Source organism: Ictalurus punctatus, chromosome 10 (genome assembly GCF_001660625.3).
Source record: "Ictalurus punctatus breed USDA103 chromosome 10, Coco_2.0, whole genome shotgun sequence".
NCBI lineage: Eukaryota > Metazoa > Chordata > Actinopteri > Siluriformes > Ictaluridae > Ictalurus > Ictalurus punctatus.
The window spans coordinates 17678961-17696485 of NC_030425.2; the positions used below are offsets into that span (position 1 = coordinate 17678961).

At 34.9% G+C, this 17525-nt stretch overlaps 1 protein-coding gene across 5 annotated transcripts in view; it reads right to left on the reverse strand.

Moving 5' to 3' along the window:
- Positions 1–10853, reverse strand: part of atp11b (ATPase phospholipid transporting 11B (putative)) — a 67377-nt gene extending 56524 nt beyond the window's left edge. For 3 of the 5 annotated variants that reach the window (XM_053683194.1, XM_053683191.1, XM_053683195.1), the window contains exon 1: positions 10520–10852. In XM_053683194.1, coding sequence (XP_053539169.1) covers positions 10520–10546 — 27 coding nt within the window. In that variant the 5' untranslated portion in view covers positions 10547–10852. Of the gene's footprint in view, positions 1–10519 lie in introns of all 5 variants that reach the window. The other 2 variants (XM_053683192.1, XM_053683193.1) reach the window with 1 other exon arrangement.
- Between the last annotated feature and the right edge of the window lie 6672 nt (positions 10854–17525).

Sequence of the window (17525 nt, forward strand, 5' to 3'; positions counted from 1 at the left end):
CCGCTGAAACACCACTAAAGGCATGGATCATCACCAAACAATTACTTTAACTTTACAAAAGTACGGAAACAGCTACATATGTTACATAAACATAAACACAGCATATGTAAGTTGCATTAACTTCCCTTTGACAATGTGGTCACTGTACACAGGAGCCGCAGACGCCGGTTTACGGGACATTTTTTCCTGCATTTTTCAGTCGATTTCTTGCATTCCCTCCCCTTATGAACAACATTTGTACTCGATATAAGCTCATTGTGGTTTCTTGGTTTGACCGATTTGAGCAACCATAAACGATGCAAAAACATAAGCATTTTGAGTTTGTGATAGTGCTTCCAAGGTTAAAAATAAATAAATAAATAAAAATAATCACTTCCTGCCCTCCATCTGCATTTCGCACAAAGATCCCTGCTTCTGCCTGAAAATGTTGATATGCTGGGCCTTTTTTTTTTTTACTTGTAAGTAACCTAAACAAACCCAAAAGCTGTTTGTGTTGAGTTGAACTTGCTTGAACAGAACACTATTTTAATGTTTTGTTTTTATTTTTGCATTCTTACTGCTTTAAGAAGTTCTCTCTTAGGTTACAGCTATCCTAATTTCATGTTAAAATTCAGCTTTATTGTTCCGTGACACACCTAGTCAATTGTTTACATACAGAAGGTTTAATTAAATCTTGAAATATTGTGAATTCTGTAAGTTATATCTACAAAAAGTTATTGAAATTTGTTAATTGTTTTGGAAATAAATCGGTTAATTTGAATTTCAGTTTCATTTTTAAAATTTAGTTCAAAATATCATGAAACCGGTATCGAATTGTGAGCCGAGTGTATCGTTACACCCCTAGTATGTATCTGTACGCTGTATGTGAGTTGCTAGTACCCAGTATCAGTATTGGGCTGATACTTCCTCGCCCCCCCAAAGGTAGATCAGATATTAGATAAAACAAATCACATTTTGGACCCTGTAACACATGGCAAAGAAACTGGAATTGAGTTTGGAAAATAAATTAAATTTTTGGAACTGGAAATGTTTACATATAAAGAGGCTTGACTTTTTGTTTGTTAGGATTGCTTTCATTATATTTATACATTATTAAATTTATTATATTTATTACCCTACGTGATGTGAAAGAGTTGAACTGTGAAGTGATTTGGGTAAAAAAAAATAAAAATTTTAAATGTATTAATCTCAGTCATTTTTAATAGGAAACAATCTCGAATGGTATAGACATCAGCTGAGGCTCAAAGTTTTGTTATCAGGAAAGAAAAATCAGTATTGTTACCATCGCTAGTGAAAAAAAGAGGTCATTATATCACAATGATTTCGACAAGGGTCAAGTGTGATTTCAGATTGAACTGGAGGGAAATTCGTTTCTACTGACACAACGTAACGTGATTGCACTACTATTAGAAAAGGAAACTTTAGCATCTCTCAAGAGATCTACTGAACCTCTTCATTTCACTGCACACTCAAGCAAGTGAATTTTTACAAAGCCACCGGACCGGATCACATTCCACCGTGCGTGTGTGCGTGCGTGTGTGTTTTAAAGTATGCTTAGAACACATGCCAAAGGCAGTTACTGATGTCTTTAACTAAATGTCTCTCTTTCTCAAGCACACATACAAGATTTATGAAATGCATATTTGTGCCTGTGCCAAAGAAATCTAACATATGTTTTAATAATTATAGTCCTGCAGCCTTCTTGTAATGTTTATAGTTTTCTAGTACTGCGTTCTACTACTTTATCTACCCTCTTTGACCATTTTATCAGGTTCACCTACAATATTAGGTCACTTGTTATTTCATAACTTTGATGTCTTAACTGTGATAAAGCAAATTCCCCCAGGTTACATAACCATTTAGGGAACTAAGTGTCAGACCTCTCCTGAAGAAAACACATGATGAGAACTGTTCTGTGCTCCCACCACACTGCAGGAACGGTTGCTATCTTGTAAAACAACAAACAGCCCACACATGATTTTTATGAGGTTTTTTTTGTGATTGTTGCAGCCAAAAATGCTTGATTTTGCTGTTGCTTTTTTCAACATTTGTGATACAATGTGCAGAGTTTTTTGTGCTTTTTTTGCAGAAAACTGCTTGAATTGGAAAAATTGCAATTGCATGAAATTGTTTTACATTATCTTTCACAGTGATGTTTGTTATATGAGATCTTTTAGCTGTACTCATGTTTGATGCACATGAATCGAAGGGGGATTTGGCTGAATGCACATTTTGGTGCCATCACATGGCTTGTTGTGATGTCACATGATGCATCTTGGCCCAAATCTACGAAAAATCTGCAGTAATTTTGAAAATTGCAAGCTCTGAGATTTTTAAATGGTAACTTGCAACAGTGTACAAGATTATACGCATAACAAGGACAATTTCATACTTCAGCTCTTTTTGAATGGGATGAAATTTGCAAGATTTGCATGTAAATCTCGAGTTATTCAATCATTTAAAGGCTCCTCTGTGTTTTCCTTCCTCCCCAGTTGGCAAATAAATCAGCATAATCATATGACCATTTGACCGCATGACTTAAGCCATGACGCTGTATGTAGACAAAACAACATAGCAGAAACTGGTCCTGCAGTCTACAGTTTAACACTTTTAATACAGTTGTACTAAACATCAGTGTTTCCCATTAATTACCTAGACTCTGGCGGCATGCTACAGTTTCATAATGAACTGAAATGTTTAAATTTCTCACAATAATATAAAAGATCTGTTTTGCGCCGTTGCTTCGGCAAAGCGTCCCCCACTCCAGTCAGACCAGTCAAGTCAGTCAGACCACTACTAATAACAGATAAGCTGACCGCAGAAGTTATCATTAATAATTAACGTTAATCTAACGTTAGCTAAGTTAGGGAACATTAATGTTAGCTAACGACGTTAACGGTCGAACTCCTCGCTTATGTCGATTGACCTATCCGGCACCTTTTGAAAAACAATATATAACGTATGCAGCGTTATATCTAGCTAGCTAATCTTAGCTAATTATCTAACGTTAACGTTATAATCAGTGGCTCTGACAATGTAACTTTTCAGGATCTGAGAAGCAAGTTGGCTCATCATGTAATGTTAACTTATATGATAAACTGCACAGTATCCTAAACTAATAGAAAAGTACAAACAGTGTGCTCAATATGCACCTTTCATTTTCATTCATTCATTTGGCTAATTGCAGTTACCTTCATTTTCAGTACCTGGCTGCCTGCCCAGAAGAAATCAACTGCAAAAGGGCATTAGAACTTTTCTACTCAAAGCCCAGGACAATTAAATGTCCAAATTCAGAGTGCAAAGTTTGCAAATAGGGATGTAGGGAGAGTTGATCAACACCATGTGTAAAAAAACAGTTCAACACCAGTAAACCAGTTCAACACCGGTAACCCTTTTGCTTCATTTCTTTGGCTAAAATGTATAATTGATGTGTTTTGACCATTTGTGAACCACGTTAAACTCCATCTCGTTTACCATGCTTTGTGGGTGTGACTTTTATAACAATGTGTTAATGATAAATAAATTACTACTAGACCACAAAATTGTTCACAAGTGCACAAAGTACTTCATAGATCTATAGCCTTTTCATTTTGCTCTCAAAATGTACCATGCATTTAACTTTAAAATGTACAAACTTTTCTTATTGGGGAAGTATGCCCCCTGGACCCCATTAGAGCATCAAAGGTCCACCCATCATAGTCTCACAAAATCCTGTGTGAAACACTGAATCATTATTGCATGTTTGTTATTCTGCTATTCCAGGAACTTTGTATCTGCAGTGAAAAAAAATTTTAAGAAAACCTTTCTATAAGTAGAACGGTCCAAACCTCTGAGCAGTACTGTAAATCTATACCACTACAGCGCTCCTGCAAACCTGAAATGGTGTGTAAAAATAATTTCAGCTTCAATAACCAGCTTTTAAACAAAGCACTGGAGTGAGACATTAAAGAGATAATGAAACACAAGCTGTAATAAATCAATACATTAATGAGACAAGCGTGCTTAATTAAATCTATCACATGAACAGAACTTCTTTTCCCACTGAGCTCATGTCTCTGAGAAGAACACTCCAGGCATGAAAAACTGACAAAAACAAACAGATTTTCTAAAGAAACACAGTCTTCCATTTCCTTATAAGCAAATGTACTGTAATGTATGGATAAGTAGACTCCTTTCAAGATGCATTTTTCTCTGAAGAGAAGTAAAATCTTTTGGTGTTAAAGTGGCAAACAACTGCTGCACTCACAAAGAGTAAAGAGCAATGTATTGTTTAATACTGCAATACCAGCATTACTATGAAACTGAGTGAAGAGGCAGAATGGTACATCAGATTTTCTTTTGCACTAAATCAAGTTTAAATTTTAAAAAATAGATCCTAAAACACATCTATATGTTTCTAAATTGATAGCAATTAAATCAGACACTATTTGAACCTTTTTTTAACCAATAGCATATTTTAATGAGAATGAATGAGGATTGAAATACAGTACCACTGCATGTTGTTAAGCATTAGTAATAATTCATGCTACTGGCAATGTAACACACACACACACACACACACACACACACACACACACACACACACACACTCCTTCTCAGGGCAGGAAAATCCCTTATACATGATCCTTTACTGACACTGACAGAGGCCACACCTCCTGCACTGGGGCTGACAGGCACGCCCAGTGGCCACGCCTCCTACACTGGAGCTGACAGGCACGCCCAGAGGCCACACCTCCTGCACTGGGGCTGACAGGCACGCCCAGAGGCCACGCCTCCTGCACTGGGGCTGACAGGCACACAGGCCATGCCTACATTCATACTGACAGGCACACAGGCCATGCCTACTTCACTGGGACGGACATATTTTCCCCCTGAATTTGGTGCTTCCTGTGTAATGGTGACATCCGGCATAACCTGAGCACCTGATGCAGGTTACACACAAACACACCTGGTGCATCAACACGCTGACACCAGAAAACCTGTCAGGTGAGATTGTCTCTACCTACAGGCTCAATGAGCACTTAACTAACTACCTGCCAACGGCAATAAATCTGCTTCAAACCATGAGGGAAAACAAGCTAACCTTGGCTATGTGCACACTATACAACACTAAAGAGGCAAAAGACACTGTACAAATCATTCTACTTAGTTACTGTGATATACATGCTATACATTTGAGTGAAAAAAATTTCCCAGATCATAGAATAGAGATTGTACAATAATGAGTAGTGACTAAAATACTTATTTTATTAAATAATGAAACGTCATACTTTTTTTTTTACCCATTCATACTTAAATTTAACTAGGGCTGCAACAACTAACCAATAAAATCGATAATAATCGATAACGAATTTGACTGTGGATTAGTCGGGTCTGTGACGTCACTGTGGATAACATCTAGAGTGTTTTTGTATCGCAGATTTGCATAGCAGATGTCAGCATTAATCTAATAAACCATACAAGTCTTCATAGTCGGGGTTCCCTTTAAACAAACACATTTCTCCTTACATAAAACTTCACCATGTTGAACGAGTGAATGAGCACTCAGAGAACGAGTGCATTAATATAAGCCTGGGATTCGCAGCTACACTACTGCCAGAGCTGCTGATACAGAAAAGTAATCAACACCAACACTCCACAGTCTCACAAAAACGCTATCTGTTTCTGTTCATGCTCACGTTCAAGATTCTCCACAGGAAGCTCAGTTTCACGCCTGACTTGTGACAGAAAAGACGGAAAGGATGAGATGTTAATTATGGAGGAAAGAAACATTTAGGGAGACATGAGAAATCAAACGCTTGAGGTTTAAATAAACCCCAAAATAACAGGGCATAAAAACATGTGTTGTTGCTGTGAAAAGGCACAGACGGAAAGAAATGAATCACCAACATTATCATCTAAAGATTAATCTGGTAGGATATTATTTCACTAACACTGCGAACATAGCATTTATTCATAATGTAGGTCATTATCTTGATATAAACATGTCTACACAGCACATCTGTAGAAGAGCTACACAGCACACCTGTACAACTTCAGACCAGTTTTAGTCAAATCTGCACCAATCATTATCTAATTCCTAATATACTTCATGATATAGGTTCGCTCACACACTTGCAGAAATATGGTACTGATTCATTAAAAAAACTGTGCTAGATAAATGTATTTTATTTATTTTATACATACATTTTCCAAGTTATTACACACACACACACACACAGAGGGTACTGTGCAAAAGTCTTAGGCACCCTATTTTTTTTAGTACAAACTTTGTTATAGATTTTTCGTTTATGACTTCTACATTATCCAGTCAGTACAAAAAACATTTTAGATTCCCAAACATTAGTTTTCCAGAACAAAATGAAATGTTACAGAAAAATGTTTGTATGTCAGTAAAGAAAGCAGCATATTATGTAAGAAACCACTTTTCAGACAAAAAAACACAATGAAGGCTGCTGGGTTTTGCTGCAAAAATAAGAAGCGAGTGCGACTGCAAAGTCTCCAGAAGATCCGTGTCTGCTTCTGCAAGATTCTTTTTTGTCACACCAAATACTGACTTTGTTTAATTTACTACTGTGTACTGCTCTTTGTGGTATTTTTTTAAATGTAGAAACATTTAATATCATTATTTTGAAAGCATCTTTGCTCTACAGCATTTCTTTGCATGTGCTTAAGAATTTTGCACAGTACTATGTGCGTGTATATATATATTTTTTACGGATTTCACGAGAACCAATACTTTGGTACCAAGTCGGTACCAAGACTGTTAAAACATGACTATTTGTTTTTCTGCAGTACCGCTGGTACCGTTTCTAATGAATGTACCAAGGTTGCAATTGTTCCGGAACTGAAGGCGGAAGCAAATATGCGGAAGTGTTTTAGTCGTCCACAAGTGGTGAAGAAGAAGAACGCCTACAAGCACACCGGAAAAACTACAGAAGATTAGCTTAGCTTAACAATTTTAGTGGTTGCCGGTGTTCAACCAATGCTATCGTTCATTTCAAACAAAGCGAGGAAACACCTGGAATTTGGTGAAGCACCTGAAAGACTTATATTATCCTATATTATGTTTGTTTGAGGCAGCTGGCATTGTGGCCGTGAAACCAGCTAACGTTATGCTCCATGTAATGTTTGCGATAGCCAGTCATTTGTTAAAAACGCTAATGGATTGCAATGTTATAAACTACTTCCTAATGGGCCACCATGCATCGCCATTCAGCCCGTGTCCTGTCAGTTAAATGTAGCCTAATGTCACTAATAATTATTCAAATGTTCATGCTTTTAATAAATCTTTTTGGTCTGCCACCATATCAGTGAATTTAAACTAATGCTTGCATTCAGAGTATAAGGTGTGTGAGTGTGCGTTTAGGAGTGCACCGTAGCACTTGTTATTAGTCATTGTCAGACAGTGTGTTTGATAACTAAAATATCCCTCTCTCTCTCTTTTTGCCATTATCAGCCAGAGGAGAATGTCCTCCGGGAGTTTTTAATTTTATTTAAAAAAAAAAAAAAAAAAAAGATTAGTTTTTTTTTAACCACACTGTGGTATCAACTTTGGCATCGAGTATCGTTTACTTTTGGTGGTATCGGTACCGACTACTAGATTTTTGGTATCAATATATTTAGTATATTTATTTGGTATCAATAATATATATATATATATATATATATATATATATATATATATATATATATATATATATATATATATATATATATATATATATATATATATATATATAAAAACACATCTCCATTATTTAAATTTACACAGTTTAAGGTCTCAATGTACTCAACAATTGGAAAAAAAAGAAATCATGGAATCATTTTGTCTAACAAAATTTTATATAAATTTTTGACATCAAAAGTAGCCACCTTTTGTAGATATAACAGCTAAACACACTCGCTGCTGTGGATCAGGCACTTTCCTGTAGAATCTCATCAAACATGTCAGAAACTGAGGGACTTTGCACATCATCACCCGTTTCTCTGGAACACTTTGCTCTGTGCTGCGCGTCAATCCTTCAGCAGATGCATTCATCACCCCCAGCTCTACCTGAATCATTTCCCATTCACGCTGCTTTTTCTCCATGTCAAAGTAATGTTCTTTAAATCGCAGATCTGGTAATGTTGCAATGCAATGATAACCACCTACTAGATTGAAAGTGAAATCTGAGTGCCGAGCACTGCTGGCCGTGGCGACATATATTTTCAGCCTTTTTTCTCTTTTGGCCAAAAAAGAAAAAGGTCGAAAACATGAGCCAAAAATGTATGCCGCCACACATATATCGGTAGCCGAAATTTCGGTGCATCCACAGTTAAAACTAGGGCAGTTTTAAGAGGCTGAGGTAAATTCATTGCTGTTAGCTTGGCCGGTTAAGGCATGATGGAGATCACAATAAAGGTTTCAAACTCTGTGACAACTTGTTGAAAGTTTAAATAAGTTTAAATTGCAACAGAACAGCTGTAAACCAACAAGTTGTAAACCATCACTTGTTCCCTAAAAAAGGCCTTTTTGTATAAGTGAAATTTAAATTCTTTTTCAGGTTTTGTTATCCTAATTTTTTTTATTTTTTTTACCTTTGGTAGTTTACTGCTTATTTCTGTACCATTTCAGGCTATTCACTTGACCTGCTTAAATTTTAATAAAAACTGGATTAAACTTTTGACAGATTTTGACTGTGTGTGTGTAAACATAAAACATGTTTTTTTTTCTAAAAATCACAACGAGAAATTTTTTTTTTTAAAAAAGGTTAACATTTTACAATTTAAATCTTTTAACATCAAATCAGCTGTCAGTTTGAACATTTTTAATTACAAAAAAGATAACGTCCACGATCTCCAGGTTTCAGAAGTTTATGGTGACATACTTTATGTCATACTGCCCAGCTCTTACTCTTAACCAACATTTATATTCAAAGATAAACAACGTGAAAATAACTATTGCAATTTTTAGAGAATTAATGATTAGGACAAATTAGTTTACAGACGAATTAGTTATAAATACAAATGAATGCGTGACACCTAATCTAAGAACAGGATTAGATCTGACTAAACTGAAGTTGTGGTAAGCCCCGTCTCCTTTGCATTTCCAGTTAAATGTTTCAGATCTCCTGCTAAATGTTTCCTTTCACGCAAAGATCTCCTGCTAAATGTTTCCTTTCGCGCAAAGATCTCCTGCTAAAAGTTTCCTTTCGCGCAAAGATCTCCTGCTAAAAGTTTCCTTTCACGCAAAGAGTTCTTGATAAATATTTCCTTTCGCACAAAGAGTTCTTGATAAATATTTCCTTTCGCACAAAGAGTTCCTGATAAATATTTCCTTTTGCACAAAGATTTTATTTTCCCTTACTTCGTGTCTGCAAAAATACATTAATATCAAAACATTAATTATCCAAAAAAATTACATCTAACCAACTGCCTCTGATCAAAATTTGTAATTGTTATAATACTACAGATCAGTGCCGGGTGATACGACACAAATATAATCATTTTGAACGCTGTACAATGAGAGATTAAGTAGGTCTACACAAATGTTACTTCACATCCTCTGCTCGCAGTCAGTTTGTCTGCTTCCCTTTCTGTTTCTCTCGAACAGACCTGTGCGCTAACACAAATGAGAAACTTGAGATTTTTTATTTTATTAAAGTCTTTTTTTGATGATGTCTGACAGCTGAGTTGTGTATAATGTTTAGGGTCGTCCCCCCCCCAGAGTTTTTGCCAGGTTCTGTCCTCACACCTGACACACCTGAGTGTAATTATACACAGACACCAGCACAAAACTTAGTGAATAAAGATAATTATCATTTAGATTAATCGTGCAGATGATCTGTGAATCCGTGTCTGAGACCAGTAACTTGTCAGTATTATTTTTTTTAAAAATCCTGAAGCACAAATAACATCTCTCATGAAATTAGAGGAAATTATTCTTCTTTTCATTTATTGATATAAAATAACAACATTATATCAGTGTGACGTTATTAAATAAGTTTCTGTAACTATACTCAGTATAACAGAGCCTAAACACTTAATTTTATTATTCACACTTATGCTTTCTCTGTTGTATTAGACTTTATATGAAAAAATATATATATTCTTTATATAAAAGATAACATTATTTGACTATACAGTGTTAACTAATCAAGTGTGACGTCATTGGGTAAGTTTGTTTACTGTTGCTGAGAGAAACTCTACAGGAAAGGCTAAACACACATTTAGAATTTATTTGACTATGCAGTTAGTTACATAGTTATATGAATAAAACATTGTAGAAAGAAATATATAAACACGGTAATATTTTAAAATACAAAAAAGAAACTCAATAAGGTATATAGCTAGCTGCTCTGTCACTCATAAAACCATACACTTTTCTTCTGAAAGCTAAGTTCGACAGCTAATGCTAATTAAAACCTGACCAACAGAAATGATTCACTCTTATAAAAAAGGTTGCATTCTCTATCAAATAAAATAAATCCACTGTTTTGCCAAAAAGAAAGAAAAACACCCAGAAAGTGTAACTCACCAGCTGTTGCCGTATCCACCGCAGCATCCTCAGGATTTTAGCTTAGCTTAGTTCAGCTAGCTCAATAAGATGCGCTGCTAACGGATTAGCTTGCTAGCTAGCAAAAGTTAGCCAGCTTGGCTTTCCTTTCTCCGCCGAAATACTCCCGCAACATGTATGTTTTCCTTCCGCACAAGATTCTCCTTCTGTACATTACGGCATGCGCGGACACAGAAATGGTGTAACGTTAAAAATAAAAATGAAAATTAAAATAAATTATATTACTCCTTCATGTCTGAGGTAAAGTGGAGCTGCTATTCCTCCCACTGACTGAATGATGTTGAAACAACAAACCGCTCAGACACACACACACACACACTGGTTGCCAGATTGTTTAAAACACACCAATAAGTTAATTTTCATAGTTGCCAGATTGATATATTGAAATCTTTGACAATATGCGCTTTATTTACTATAACATACTGGTTTGATGAAGCGAAGTTACTGTTACCATTACAAAGTTGATTAGTTTCTTATAACAGTGTTTTATTCCTCGTACCAAAGCAACATTCCAACAAGGAGAGTTTTATTATTATTATTATTATTTATTAAAGAACAACATGCCTGTATATATGTTTTATCCCATTATAATAACATTTAATGTTGTGTTCATCAACAATTTTTTAAAATCATTTTACGCAAACCGTCTGCAGTACACGACCCTGTCACTATAGAAAGTATAACGTATTAGAAAAAGGACATTAATATACACCTGTGATTTGCAACAGCAGAGTTGCTATTATAGAAAATTAATCAGCATTCTGATTAAGTGATCAGAAGTGAGAGGGAAAATTTTTTTATACATTATAAAAAATGTATATCCAGATTTTTATATAAATCTCTAAAGCTGCTTTGTGTCCATTGTTAAAAGTGCTATACAAAGCAACTTGAACTGAACTGATCAACAGACATATGATCTAGCTATAAAATTGGAAATTCTGTTTCTTTCTGTCCAAGATCCAGTACAAATAGGACTTATTCACAATCAATCTGGCAACACACAATTTAGCAACATCGAGGAAGTGATGTAATCAGAGTGTGTGCGTGTGTGGGGGGGGTTCTAGAACCAGAATTTTTAATTCCCAAACAAACAAAATACTATCACACATTTTCATATCTTTATAAAAAGCTTCAAAGCTTACTAGTAACATTACGTTATAGAGTATAATATTACAATAATTGTGCACTATTGTGTAATTCTGCTCTAAATTTTAGTGTGTATTATATTATGCAAGAAGAATCCTTACAGAAAAATCACATACATGTCACATGCGATCAAAAAACATGTATATAACAACAACAAAAACAACAACATGCGAAGGTGTATTTAATGTTATGCCCTGAAACTGCACACATGACATCAAAAAGTACAATAAAATATCCAGTATTACTGGTCACAGGGGTTAAACACAGACTTGCTGATTCTTTCTGAATATAAATTAGATCAATCTTACATAAATATAATTGCTGAGAAAGCAAAGAGCTGCACTATATCATGTTATTTATTAACTTCACAACATAAAAGCTAAATTTCAGCCAAATATTAAATATGCAAAGTGTCTCTTTTACCCCAAATGTAGTAGTCTTTTTTCTTCCTGGGAGCATCAGCATAAAATTTAGATAACCTGCAGTAAACATGCACATTTTGTTCAGCCTTCTGTGCACTAAACAAAATTTCTCACATTTGCATCACACATAAGGTTATCACCAAAAATGTGTGATTTCTATCACCATCAAATAACTACTTGCTGATGTTAATCATATATACAGTAGAGTACAATAGTTTGTACACGCTTAGGACAAAATTAAAAACATTAGATAAATTAAATGCAATTTAAACCAACAAGAAATGTAATCTAATGGGTGTCATAGATGATCCTTCATGATCACAAATAGCAAAAATGGTCAAATAATGAATGTTAAGATATTTATGGAAGAACAATCAAACTGATATCAGATTAAATGTCCATTTCTGGTTAAATATGATAAATATGATCTAATTTGCCTTTAACCTCTAAAAATCTTTAGATTATGAATCTGCTCTGAACTGTATGCAACTGAACTGTGTGTCTCTGATGGCTGAATGATAAAAAAAAAAAAAAAAAAAAAAAACATTTTAGATGATAGTATAAATAAACGACGCAGATCCAGCACAGATTTGGAATAAATTGGTATTCGTGCGCCATCTACCGGCCATGAAAATGAAACACGCGGAAAAATAATAGCAAACAGACGACGAGGAGTGTGTGAATCTACCGTTAAAAGGCCAGATGGAATTAACAATCATTATCTCCTGACCAGCGAAATATGAACCTGAATGTGAAGTCAGTCACAGGATTTTTAACTTCTCATTTGAGAGAGACACCTTAGCCGATATTTGCGCCATGTATGAGGTTAAAGAATCGGCTCTTTCTGGTGATTTGAGCCAAATAATGCGACTCACTGAAAATTCCCATCACTAACTTCTGGTCACCGAAATGTAACTGCAATAATATGTATGCTTAACCAGCTATTTTGTTTAGTAGCAGTAAAAACCTTTTTCATCGTTTATTTATTTAGTTGTTTTTTTGTTCGCTTTTTTACAGTTCACCTACAGAGTTTGTCTATACAATAATAATAATAATAATAATAATAATAATAATAATAATAATTATTATTATTATTATTATTATTATTGTTTCCATGAGTCAAACACTGAGTGAAAAGGCTTGAAAAGAAATGAAATTATTTCATTACCCAATAGATGGCAGTGCAACATAGCGACACATACAGAAACAACTGTGTTAGGTTTGAAGACAATTAGTGAAATTATATTATTTAGATTAGATTAGATTAGATTAGATTAGATTAGAGACATTACAGTAAACACTACTCCACAGTTAGTACCCTGCGGAAAACAAAACAAATCGGAGGAATTCTAATGGTTTCCACCACAAATACCATTACAAACCGCCTATACAAATACCATTAAAACCATTACCATCATTGGTCCTTAATGGTATCTACTAGACATAACATGCGAGCAATATGGACCCACAGGGACCATTACAATTCCCATTATAATCATTAAAAATTCTATGACAGTTTCTATTGTTTTTTAACCAGCACGGTGTTCTAGTGAATACTAATTCACAAATTTAGCATTAAAATAAACACAAATCCACAAACTAGCACTACAGCCAACACTAATCCATAAACTAGCATTATGACAAGGACTAATCCAGAAACTAGGGTTATGGTCAACAGTAATCCACAAATGAGAATTATAATAGACACTAATCCACACATTAGCACTACAATAAACACATATCCACAAACTAGCATTATGACAAGCATAATCCAGAAACTAGTGTTATAGTAAACTCTAATCCACAAACTAGCATTAAAGTAAACAAAAATCCACAAACTAGCATTAAAGTAAACAGTAATCCACAAACTAGCCTTGTAGTAAACACTAATCCACAAACTAGCATTAAAGTAAACTGTAAACTAGTATTAGAGTAAACAATAATCCACAAACTAACATTAAAGTAAACAGTAATCCACAAACTAGTGTTGTAGTAAACATTAATCCACAAACTAGCATTAAAGTAAACAATAATCCACAAATTAGTGTTGTAGTAAACATTAATCCACAAACTAACATTAAAGTAAACAATAATCCACAAACTAGCATAGTAGTAAACAATAATTCACAAACTAGTATTAAAGTGGACAATAATCCAAAAACTAGTGTTATAGTAAACACTAATACATAAACTATATTTATAGCAAACAATAAATATAAGAGCGTGTTTAAAAACTATTGACTCATAAAGAGGGAGAGAGGGAGCGAGAGAGAGAGAGAGAGAGAGAGAGAGAGAGAGAGAGAGAGTGTTCCAGCTGTGAGTGTGATTGTGTTTAGGAGTGGGCATTGGTCCAGACAGTGGAGCTGCACAAATTAAAATATTATTTCAGCTCAGTGTTTCATTGTTCAGGCCTCCAAGGTCATGAGGTAAAAGCATCACTCTCCAGGACCACTTCAGAATTGCAGAATCGGAAGTGTGTGTGTGCGCGCGCGCGCGCGTGTGTGTGTGTGTGTGTGTGTGTGTGAAAACCTGTAGCTAAATTCAGGAAAACAACTAAAATTGACACAAAAACATCAGGTTTTGACCAAAATTTAGGTTTTCTGCCAATTATACACTTTGACATCCCTACAAATATATTTTAGCTAATTGACATTGAAATGTTTTTATTTAAGTTATTTTTATTTTCTGATCTTGCCCTGGCATTTGCCTGTAAAGCTCATGCTGTGTAAGAAGTCAGTTTAACAAAGACAGTAAAAAGTCAAAAACAGACAGTTTGACTAAAGTTGCTTAAAACGTTGTGTAATTTTCTGACAATTTTCTCAGATTTTTGGAGTCATAGCAAACCAATATAAGTCAAAAATGTGTGCCGTGCTCCTGTGCCATCACATCATAAAAACAGAGAGGAGCACTCACTCACTTTGTACAGATGTTTAAATTGATCCAACAGGACAGAAGTGAGCGAATGAATCTGTGATTATTTCACCATGATGTTAGCATGAAAAGAGATCATTGGCGTGAAGAGATGACGATGAGGCTCGTGTTTAGATGCCGTGAGTGGTAGATTTATCAGTAGATTTGTTTCTAAATGTAAAGAATTGTAGAGAGTTGTGGCGTCTTTTCAGTGGAATTTTTAAATGTTATTATTTCCTTTCTCAATTTAACCAGACTTTCAAATGCTACAACATTACTTCTGATTGAGATACAAAAAATTAAAAGGGAAACATATTTCAGTTATCAGCAATATATTCTCTATAGTAGAAAATGTCAAGGTATGACCATGTGAAGAGTTTTATCAGGTCATCGCATGCAGTGCATTTCATTTGGAGAACCCTGGAATATCTGTGCAGCTCCTGCAATAAAAATCCCTCACATAATTCTGTTTGATTAAAGCTAGCAATAACATGGCAGACAGACATGTTGCTCTGATGGAGGAATTATTCTTACTAATTTGTAATATTACTAATGTGTATATATTAAAAAGGTAGTTGTATTTTCGGCTTTGTGTGTGGGTTGGGGGTGAGGGGGGTGGGTTATGTTTTTTATGAATCCTTTCATCACGATCTCAACATCGATCCCTCTTTGTTTCTGTTTTCACTCTGAAGGACCTCGAATGTCCTTCAGGAGCTCTTGAGTTATTATTACTGCAGAAATTATTTCTCTGAGTACTTTATGATGGAAAACCAAGCTGAGCTCCTTTCAGAAAAGAAATTCAGTTTGAATTAATTCATTCTCAGACGAACTCGCTGACTGAGGTGAGATGCTCATGATTCAAAGAAGGGGGAAAAAAGGAGCTGAGTTATTAAACTGAAGGATTTCCTGAGCAGAACTTCATGTTGAAGAAAAAGAAAATTGGGCCAGCAGCTTTAAAATCACACGGTGAGACACAAGTTCCTAAAATCCTTGGTTTAAAGATCATAAATAATAAATCAGAAAAGTTTTGCTCTACAAACAGTCCATCTTTAGGAGACAATTTATAAATTTTAAATCCTTTGTGTCATAGAGAATAATTATATAATGTACATAGAATATAATTGTACAGAAATATTAAAAGCACAAAACATCCCCACAATGTCCTCTTTACCCCAAATATACTCAAGACATGTTCAGTGTGTGAAGTTTCCTTTTTTAAATTTTGTACTGCGGGCTAATGTAGCTAACAGGCAATGTAACTAATGGCCTCCATTTGAGCAATATTGGTTCTCTCTGTTACACCATTGATACAACATGGATAATTTCATAAAATAGCAGAATAATTCTGTATAATTCTGTATTATTATATAAGCGTAAACTCCTCTGTTTGGAAAATGAAAAGTTACATGTCTACCTCTGACACTGGAGACTCCTTCCATTATAATGTGAAACAAATGTCTCCTTATTAAAAAAACTTTACCATATCAATGTTTACACACATTTTTTAATCAGTTATGTGGAGTGTCTGCTGTACAAATCCCTGTGAATGAGCTGTTACAATAGTAAGGATGGTGTATTAGAAAGAGAACATTAATATATATATATATATATACATATATATATATATATATATATATATATATATATATATATATATATATATATATATATATATATATAAAACCTGTGATTTGCAGCTGCACTACTGTCAAAGCTGCTCTAATAGAAAATTAATCAGCATCTTCTGAACAATCATCAGAATTGAAAATTCAACAGTGCTGTGATATGAAAATAAAACTGAAACTTTGTCATTAACTGAATCACTTCTAACGTACAATTTCAAGCTTCAGGCTTTAAACCACGCCCCCTTCCTGAGTGCTACCAAAAACTGTGTGCTGAAAAAGAAGGTGATTCAAAATGGAGTTACGACTGTTATGAACAGTTCTGCTGAGTTTATTACTGATTTTGTGATCGCAAGCCAGCAAATGCAATGAGATTTGTTCGATTTAATCCAATCTATTATTTAGGTTTAATAATATTTATTTTATATTTCCATTTCTTCATCAATTAACGTTTCGTCACCTCACATGTTCAGAAAGTAGGGCTGAACTTTGCAATCGCTTGGCATTCTCACAGCAGTAATCACAAATACACAATGTCATATTTTCTCATTGTGTTCTCTCGGCGGCAGGAGGACGAAGCAACGTGGAGCAAAAGGTCACCACGATTCAGCAACAAATGCATCTGAACATGTGCTGAATGCATGGCCGTAAATTGCATTACACTTGTAGTGGAGAAAGGATTCAGGTTAATTTAGTAAACACAACACGGTTATAGAACTACGAAGAGATGTGGAAATGAGGAGAAATTCTGAACGAGAGAGAAAGAGAGAGAGAGAGAGAGAGAGAGAGAGAGGAGGGGAAAATGCTGACTCTGTGGGCTCGGGCCTGCCTTGGCTAAATCCAGTCTGGAGATATGACGACTTTCTA